The sequence below is a fragment of the Populus euphratica genome, unplaced genomic scaffold (assembly GCF_000495115.2).
Source record: "Populus euphratica unplaced genomic scaffold, PopEup_1.0 scaffold306.1, whole genome shotgun sequence".
NCBI classification, from domain to species: domain Eukaryota; kingdom Viridiplantae; phylum Streptophyta; class Magnoliopsida; order Malpighiales; family Salicaceae; genus Populus; species Populus euphratica.
Window position 1 is genome coordinate 70,381 of NW_011500191.1, and position 10,609 is coordinate 80,989.

General features: G+C 31.2%; 1 protein-coding gene across 1 annotated transcript; it reads left to right on the forward strand.

Annotated features, from left to right (window-relative positions):
• The first annotated feature begins 4,775 nt into the window (after positions 1–4,775).
• Positions 4,776–9,729, forward strand: LOC105111719 (putative leucine-rich repeat receptor-like serine/threonine-protein kinase At2g24130). Its single transcript, XM_011007165.1, has 3 exons — positions 4,776–6,090; positions 9,148–9,213; positions 9,374–9,729. The coding sequence occupies exons 1-3, from the start codon at positions 4,776–4,778 to the stop codon at positions 9,727–9,729; spliced, it is 1,737 nt and encodes a 578-aa protein (XP_011005467.1).
• Positions 9,730–10,609: the final 880 nt, after the last annotated feature.

Consider the following 10,609-nt stretch of genomic DNA (forward strand, 5'->3'; position numbering starts at 1 on the left):
TCTAAACCATTGAAATTATTTATTCTACATGGCATCTTCTTCAACACAATTTGAAAAGTCTTTGCCCAAAAGTATGGGGCACACACAATTCCTTCCAGGATGTTTAACAATATAGTAAAAATTATTTTTTAAAATATATTTTTGTATAAAAATATAGTAAAATAATATTTTTTATTTTTAAAAAATTATTTTTAATATTAGTACATTAAAATGATCTAAAAACATAAAAAAAATAATTTAAAACAAGGAAGTTTTCTAAAAAAAATTTAAAAATACTTTTAAAACATGAAAATAAATATATCTAAATTAAAAAAAAAATAAAAATAGTAAATGGTTTTTGGTTTTTTCCACATGACATCTTCTTAAACACATTGAAGACTTGGAAAGTTTTTGCCCAAAAGTATGGGCATGCACAATTTTAGGATGTTTAATAGTGTGGTAGAGATTATTTGTTAAAATATTTTAAAAAAATATACTAAAATAATATTTTTAATTTTAAAAAAAATTATTTTTGATATTGATACATTAAAATGATCTAAAAATACAAAGAAAAAAATAAAATTTTTAAAGTACTTTTAAAATATAAAAACAAATATATTAAAATAAAAAAAATGAGGAAAGCAGTATATGTTTTTTGGTTTTTCCCATGTGACATCTCTTTAAACACACTGAAGACTTGAAAAATCCATGCCCAAAAGTATGGAGCACACATAATTCCAGAATTTTTAACAGTGTAATAAAAATTATTTTTTAAAATATTTTTTGTTTAGAAATGAATTAAATTAATATTTTTTTATGTTTTAAAAATTATTTTTAATATTAATATATTAAAATAATCTAAAAATAAAAAGAAAAAAAATTAATTTCTTTAAAAGTAATTTTAAAATAAAAAACAAATATATTCAAATAAAATTTTTTTAGGGAAACATTAAATTGTTTTTGGTTTTTTGCACGCAGCCATCTTAAACTCAGCGATGACTTGAAAAGTCTTTGCCCAAAAGTTTGACAGTGTAGTTGAGTTTTTTTTATGTTTTTATTTAAAAATATATTAAAATAATATTTTTATTTTTTAAAATTAATTTTAACATTATCATATTAAAATAATTTAAAATAAAAAATATTAATTTAAAATAAAAAAAATATTTTTTAAAAATACTTCTGAAACTCAAAAATAAATATATTCAAATAATTTTTTTTTATGAAAACAACATATTAAATTAAACAAGGCATCTGAACTATTAAAATTAATTTTTCTGCGTGATATTAGTTGGAATTTGTTTTATTATTATTATTATTATCTCTCTTTCCTTTGTGTTTACGGAAGTATTATTAGTTACACTTTAAGAATTATAAAATAAAAAGAAAATAAAAGAAATGATATCCATCGACCCTGACTTATACAATATAAGGACTTGATTTTAAATTTTTGGTTGATCGGGAAGGAAAAACTTACTTGTGAGAATTTATTTTTTTATTCCTGAATCAATTATTTTAATGTCATTTTAATTACTAGAACCAAAGTGATATTCTACAATATGAATGTTTTTATAAATCTTGTCAAGTCAATGTAGAGAATTAAGATAAAAGAAGAAAAAAAAAACTATGTTCTTTCAATTATGAAAATTTATATTCTTTTATATAGGTTATATCTCATAATTTAATATGATTAGAGAAGATAATTACTTCCATTAGTAATTTTTCTAATAAATTGAATCAGGTCCATTTATTATGGGCAGACCAGACGTAATCCAATAACCAACGTTTTCTTATAATGTAAGGAAAATAAATGGAAGTTAGGTAAAACTAGAGAATTGCCGGTATAAAAATGTTGAGGTGCCGTTCTTTCCACTCCTCTGAACTCAAGCAGAACATCTGAGAAATCATTCCTCGAATCACTTGTCACTTTCTTATTCTCCACGCTCTCCTTGACAAACTTCGAAGCAATCTCCATGGCCTTCCCAAGATCTCTCTCCAAGTGATTTCCATTTAGGAAGACATTTTTTTAACACACTGATGACTTGGAAGTCTCTTCCCAGAAGTAAGGGGCACGCACAAGTAACTGTCGGAAGAAATTTAGAGAAACAGTAAATGGTTTTTGCGTATACATTGTATCTGTCGATTTTCTATATATGAGGTTCAGTCTTCAGACCACACTAGCCATTAGAATTTCTCATCCAAAAATAATTAGACATATAGGCTTTTTAATGTATTTTTATACATAAACAAGTTTTTAAATGTAAATCAAGAAACTCATACAATGTCTTTTAAAAACAATACTTTTTCACCACAGAAATACATGGTTGAAAGAAAGGAATGAGAAAGCGAGGGGGTTATTGATGACTTTGAGCAAGACTGAAGCCCTAAGTAATTTCCATTGATGAAGGCAAGCACTTAACATGGAAGTGCTGATTTCTTAGTTGTCAACGGAAATGACTAGGAAGATGAGGTATCTTCTTAAACACATTGATGACTTGAAAAGTCTTTGTCTAGAAGTATAGGGCATGCACAATTAGAGAATGTTTAGCGGTGAGTAGAGATTATTTTTTCATATTTTTTTTTTAGAAATATATTACAATAATAGTTTTTATTATTAAAATAATTTAAAAAATATCAAGAAAAAATCAATTTAAAACAAAGAAAAAATATATTTTAAAAAATACTTTTGAAATACAAAAACAAACATATCCAAATAAATGTTTCCTAGGAAAATAATAAATGGTTTTTGCAAATGAGGATAAGACTATAAACCACATAATAAGATAAATAAGGAATCTGAATTAGAGATGATCATTTTCGGTTTGGTTCGGTTTTTATCAAAAATAATAACCAAACCAAAATATTTAAAAGAAGCAAAATCAAATTGAAACAGGTTCAAACCAATCGGTTTCGGTTTGGTTTGGTTTGGTTTTTAGGGAAAAAACCAGTGCAAACCAGTTTGCTTGGTTTTTTTTATTTGGCTCGGTTTTCTTAGTTTTGACTCGATTTGACTCAATTTTTTCAATGTGGCTCTATTTTTTCTAGTTTTGACTCGGTTTGGCTTAGGTTTTTTCTGGTTTGACTCGGTTTTTTCAATTGGGTTTGGTTCGGTTTTCTACTTATAAAACCGAAATCAAACTAAACCGGCCAGTTTTTTTAAAATTTTAATTATTTTTTTATGATTCAGTTTTTTCAATTATTTTTTTCTAATTTTCTTGGTTTAATCAATTTTTTGGTTGTTTTGCTTACCCCTAATTTGAATCATTAAATTTATTTTTTCCATGTAGCATCTTCTTACACGCACTCATGACTTAATATTAGATGATGTTTAATATTGTAGTAAGGATTGATTTTTAAAATATTTTTTGTTTAGAAATATATTAAAATATTATTTTTATTTTTTAAAAAATATTTTTGATATTAACACATCAAAATATTTGAAAACATCAAAGAAAAATAAAATATAAATAGAGCATATAAATAGAGCATGTGAACCATTAAAATAATTTTTTAAAAATAATTTTAAAACACAAAAATAAATATATCCAAATAAAAGCTTTTTAGGAATTTTTACCTATAAGGTTAAGGCTACAAACCACATAATAACATAAATAGAGCATGTGAACCATTGAAATTATTTTTTCCAACATCTTATTAAACACACTAATGACTTGAAAAGTCTTTGTCCAAAACCATGGGGCATGCATGACTAGATAATGTTTAACAGTATAGCAGAAATTGTTTTTTAAATTATTTTTTATTTAGAAATGTATTAAAATAATATTTTTTTATTTTTAAAAAATTATTTTTATATTAGCACATTAAAATAATCAAAAGTAGTAAAAAATAATTTAAAGCAAAGAAAAAATATTTAAATTATTTTAAAAATACTTTTAAAATAAAAAACAAATATATCCTAATAATTTTTTTTTGAGAAACAATAAATGGTTTTTTCCCATAAAATTAAGGCTAACACCATGTAATAAGATAAATAAGACATCCTAACCATTTAAGTTATGTTTTTTGAAGTGGCATCTTCTTAAACATATTAATAACTTGAAAAGTCTTTGTTCAAATTCATGGGGTAAGTATAATTAGAGGATGTAGTTGTAATGTAGTAAAGATTGTTTTTTAAAATATTTTTTATTTAGAAATATATTAAAATGATTTTTTTTATTATTTTAAAATTATTTTTGATATTAATATATTAAAATAATATAAAAAACAAAAAAAAATTAAAGTGAATAAATTTTTTAAAAATACTCAGGGGCACATATTATCAATAAATGTCCGAAGAAATTTAGAGAAGCACTGTTTTGGCCACGCGAAGATTTGGAGAACACGGTAGCATCTTCTACTTTTCATCAACACTCAAATCAATATCCATGACCATTTTTTCATTCTAGCTCCCTCAAGTTTATAATCCTTTCCCTACTTTGGTCAATAAATCTTTTTTTTTTCTACTATGATGTTCATGAGAGATACGACTAATGAGTGAGAAATAAAAAAAAAAAGTTTGATTTTTTTTTAATTTTCTCTTTCCTTTATGTTTGTGAAAGTATTATTAGTTACACTTGAAGTATTATAAAATAATAAAAAATAAAAGAAATTATATCCATCGACCTTGACTTATACAATATAAGGACTTAATTTTAAATTTTCTTATAGTGTTTTTGATATTATAAATAGGGAAGTTGTGTAGTGAATGGATATTCAAAGTTAAATAATTACCCGCCAAATTCTCATTGCTCTCAATTATTATTTCCATACCCTCTTCGATATTATCTTTTTTGGTGATCATGCAGCTGATAAAGCACGAGAAGTCGTTTCATCTTCTTTATGTGCTTATTGTGCTTGTATTGCTCATGAAACTTGCTCCTAGGTTCATTTCTGGAGTGAAAGGGGCAACTTTCGGGTGCATAGAGAGGGAGAGACAAGCCCTTCTCAAGTTTAAAGAAGACCTTATTGATGACTTTGGTATTCTTTCAACTTGGGGAAGTGAAGAAGAGAAGAGGGATTGCTGCAAATGGAGAGGAGTTGGATGCAACAATCGAACTGGTCATGTTACTCATCTTGATCTTCACCGGGAGAATGGCGGCAAGTATTTAACTGGTAAGATCAGTAATTCATTACTGGAGTTGCAGCATTTGAGTTACCTGAATCTAAGTGGAAGCGAATTTGAATTGAGTTCTTTTGAAGGGAGTCCTTTTCCGTATTTCATTGGGTCCCTAAAAAACCTAAAATACCTTGATCTCTCCTTTATTGGTGTTGTTGGAACTCTCTCAAATCAGTTTTGGAACCTTTCAAGACTACAGTATCTTGATCTTAGTGGTAATTATTATGTTAATTTTACAAGTCTTGAATTCCTCTCCAACCTTTTTTCTCTTGAGTACCTTGATCTAAGTGGAAATAATGTCAGTCAAGCTATTGATTGGATGCAAATAGTTAACAAGCTGCCTTTTTTAAAAATCTTACGGTTAAGTGGATGTGATCTTTCAAAAAGCAGTCCCCCATCTCTTTCTTCTACAAATTCTTCTAAATCCCTAGCTGTCATTGATCTCTCTCAAAACTATCTTGCTTCTTCAACATTCAATTGGTTGTCCAACTTTAATAGCAGCCTTGTTGATCTTGATCTTACAAGTAACTGGATTATCAGTTCTGAAAACCTCGATTGGCTTTCCCATCTTTCTTCTTTAGAGCATCTTTACTTGAGTAACAATAACCTTAGTCAGACGATTGACTGGCTGCAAATGCCTAACAGGCTCCCTCGCTTACATGAATTGTTGTTAAGTTCTTGTAGCCTTTCAATTATCGGTTCTCCATCTCTTTCTCTTGTAAACTCCTCTAAATCTCTTGCTCTCGTTGATTTCTCTTTGAACGATCTTTCCTCTTCAATATTCTATTGGTTGGCCAACTTCGGTAACAGCCTTGTTGATCTTGACCTCTCACATAACCATTTACAAGGTTCAATTCCAGATGCTTTCACGAACATGACTTCTCTTAGGATTCTTGATCTATCCTCTAACCAATTACAAGGCGATTTGAGTTCATTTGGGCAGATGTGCAGTTTAAATAAAATGTATATAAGCGAAAACAATCTCAGTGGAGAGCTGTCTCAGTTGTTTGTATGCGTGGAGAGCTCACTAGAGATTCTACATTACAGACGTATGATCATTACGCTTCAACCGGGTTATTCTATTCCACCTCTTAGAAAGAAAAGAACTTAAATCAAAATACTTAATAGCATGGCGATACATTTATACAAAACTTCTACCCCGAGCACACGCAATGGAGCCGTAGACAGTCAAGTGAAATCCAATACACGAAATAATTTGATCTATGGGCAGCATCGTTGTGGTAAAGGCCGTAATGCCAGAGGAATCATTACCGCAAGGCATAGAGGGGGAGGTCATAAACGTCTATACCGTAAAATCGATTTTCGACGGAATGAAAAATACATATATGGTAGAATCGTAACCATAGAATACGACCCTAATCGAAATGCATACATTTGTCTCATACACTATGGGGATGGTGAGAAGAGATATATTTTACATCCCAGAGGGGCTATAATTGGAGATACCATTATTTCTGGTACAGAAGTTCCTATAAAAATGGGAAATGCCCTACCTTTGAGTGCGGTTTGAACTATTGATTTACGTAATTGGAAGTAACCAATTAGGTTTACGACGAAACCTAGAAATCGATCACTGATCCAATTTGAGTACCTCTACAGGATAGACCTCAACAGAAAACTGAAGAGTAAGGGCAGCAAGTGATTGAGTTCAGTAGTTCCTCATATAAAATTATTGACTCTAGAGATATAGTAATATGGAGAAAACAAAATTGTTTCAAGCACCGACAAAACTAGAAGCGCCCCTTGTTTCAAAGAGAGGAGGATATGTTATTCACATTTCTTTTGATGGTCAGAGACGAATTGAAAGCTAAGCAGTGGGAATTCTAAAGATTCCCCGGGGAAAAGATAGAGATGTCTCCTACGTTATCCTTAATACCCCTAACTTCCAAATCTGTTTTTTTCATGATGTGTTAAAGTATTGCTTTATTGTTGAGGCTTGATTCCATCTATTTAAAGCTTAATATAGAGAATATTCAGTAGGGAGGAGTTGATTTCTAATGATTTTTCTGTTCCCCCCATTTGTTGCACTCCCCTGTTTTATGCAATAGCTTTTGTGCTTTCCTTTTCTATGCTTGTTCTCTTAATGTAAGTTAGCTATTATCTTTGTAGTTTTTTTCTTAATAAAATTATTGATTATTACCAAAAAAAAAAAAGCTACTTGCTAATGGAAAGGCCGTTAATATATGAACAGTTTTACTTTGGCTAATTATTTGATCGATGGGAAGTTTTTATTATTTATTTTTTTAGATGAGAAACTTTTTTATTTTCTTCTTAAAGAAAGTACTCTAATGAAGGAAAATGACATGCCCTGGGTTACCTACTTTTATCCATTTTTTTTCAATAAATGCAAGACTACAAATAGTTGCACTGCATTTGCTGATGACTTTGAGCAAGACTTGAAACTCTGAATTTCCATGCAGGAAGATATGCACTTCACTTGGCAGTGCTGATCTCCACAGAAGTCAATGGAAATGACTAAGAAGCTGAGGCATTATACATATGTCCCAGCTTGAAACATTGAATTTGTACATTAATAGCTTTGATGGAGAGTTACCTCTGTCTTTAAGCGATTGCATTTCTCTTGCCATAGCAAATATTCTGATCTTGGACCTATCTCTAAACAATATCTCTGGAATCATACAAAAAATGCCTCAATAACCTTAGTTCCCTTGTTTGGAAAACAGTTGCTGGGAATTCCATAACTAGCCATGGATTTAATTTTGGTAGCAACGTTATGCTCCAGTATCTTTATCGAAACAAGGTTAGTGTTGGATGGAAAGGAAGAGAGCATGAATATGATAGTACTCTTGCACTTTTGAGGATCATTAATTTTGCAGGAAACAAATTAACAGGGGAGATTCCAGAAGAAATAATTAACAGGACTCTTACAGTTGATGACACTGAACTTATCAGGAAACAATTTTACTGGAGCAATCCCTCAAAAGATCGGGCATTTAAAACAGTTACAATCACTTGATTTATCCTCAACGAGCCTTTCAGAGGCTGCACGAGCACGGACTTTGCTTAGAAGGACAAGGTAATGTGGTTATTCACATATCTTTTCGTTTCTTTTTATATGGAAGACTAATGGTTCATTTTATACCAGGAGCTGCAGCTGGGTGCATAACAGGTTCTCTTTGTCCAAGGAGTTCGTATTGTTAGTGCACGTGTTTGCTGGAGCTACACCGTCGTTTACCTTGGCAACTGCATCGTCGTCTACTACTACAAGTTTGAAATAAGGTTCCATTGGAGAACTCTTTGTACAGCCGCTGGGTTTTAAGGGAAACTATGAAAGTGATTATGTAATATATTATGGAATCTCAAAGTTGGTTTTTATGTGAATTTCATTTGGAATGTTTTTGCAAGTATTTAGTTCTTTACTTAACAGTGTGAAGATGGAACATATTCATTCTCCAAATAAAAAAATTAAGCCAGTACTTGCTTATATTGCTACAGAATTTAATTAAAAACAGATGTAATTAACATTTTTATTTAACTGCTTTTGTTGAATTATTGGCTTTAAATCAAGCAAGCAGGTATTGAAATTGATGTTAATAATTCAAACCTATACATATAATTACCGGAGGAAATAAAATTTCAGAGAAATTTCTTCGAAGATTAGTTCAAAAGGTATAATTATATGTGTCAATTAATGGTGATTGTTGAAAAGTATGCCCATTCTTGTAAGGAGGTGAAAAAATGGGGTTGCGATGCAGCCATTGACGAGTTCCATTGCGATCTTACTTAATGAGTCAACGCTACAAAGCTATTAAAAGAATTTTTAAAGGGAAAAGCGACTTCACATATTGCTTTCTTCTTTTGGGTCATCGAAAGTCATTCAATACTGAACATCATCTAGAATAACACAAGTCGTTTAGCTGACTAATTGCTTGATTTTTTCATGAATGTATATGAATCTCAATCTGGAAATCACAAAGATTATGAACTGGGAAGTGAGATTTCCCTTAGAACAAAGATTATGTGCACTTTAAATAAACTGTTTATAAGTGAAAACAATCTCACTGGAGAGCTATCTCAGTTGTTTGGATGCGTGGAGAGCTCACTAGAGATTCTGCACCTACATGGAAATCAGCTTCAAGGTTCACTGCCCGACATCACAAGATTCACTTCAGCTTCAAGGTTCACTGCCCGACATCACAAGATTCACTTCAGCTTCAAGGTTCACTGCCCGACATCACAAGATTCACTTCAGCTTCAAGGTTCACTGCCCGACATCACAAGATTCACTTCAGCTTCAAGGTTCACTGCCCGACATCACAAGATTCACTTCCATGAGAGAGCTGGATCTCTCTCGGAATCAACTGAATGGATCTTTACCAAAACGATTTAGTCAGCGTTCTGAACTTGTTTTCTTGTACTTGGACGACAACCAACTCACTGGATCACTTACAGATGTTACGATGGTTTCATCATTGATAGAGTTGAGGATCCGTAACAATCGCTTAGATGGGAATGTTTCTGAAAGTATTGGAAGCCTATCTCAACTCGAGGAATTGCATGTCGGAGGGAATTCTCTGCGAGGAGTGATGTCTGAAGCTCACTTTTCAAATCTCTCCAAATTAACGGTATTGGATTCCACTGATAACTCCCTATAGCTTTGAAATTTGAGTATAACTGGGCTCCTTCTTTTCAATTGGTTCACATATTTCTTTCTTCTTGTGATTTGGATCATCATTTCCCTCAATGGCTTTGAAATCAAAATAATTTCATGATGGAGCTATATCTCTGTTAACATGTAATTAACTGAATTAGCTGAATTAGAGGATAGTTTTCTATATATAGAAGACATACTCTATAGGAGTCCTGAAAGATTATACATTGTTGTATTCCTTTTAGGATAGGAAAGATGTAACCGACATATATATTTGCTTATATAAGACATCCCTCCACAGGAGAAAAATAATATGCAGAGTATACATCCAACCCTAAGTCTTAAAAGTTAACATAGTACAAAGCAAGGTTGAAAGCAAAAATCCCCCTTTAGCCGCCACATTAATCTTCACCTAGAAATGGTCTTGAAACAAGGGACCAACCATGGATGACACAAATACTTTTATTATCCCCATAAACCAGACATCAATCTCTGTTGAAACATCTAACCTAAACACCTTACTGTTGGGAATTCCGACCGGTGATGTTCTGATATTTGCTCATAGGAGACCAAGCACACTGACACAATATTTAACATGGTTCGGCAAACCGCCTACATCCACGGGAGAAACCATTACATTATGTAGGGAGGGTACAAAATTTACAACAATAGAGGAGGAATTATCTTCTCTTTGGCAACTCTCAACCTCACTCTATTTCTCTCTTTGCAGTGCTGCAATGGCAGCTACTGCTTGTTGCCATTGGCAGCACACTCTCTCCTACATTTCTCACATCTTTGGCTCTACTACATCTCTCATTTTGCTCTCTAGCATATACCTCTATTTATAGGCATTCATGGAGGCTATTCTTGGTTTGTTGTCAACA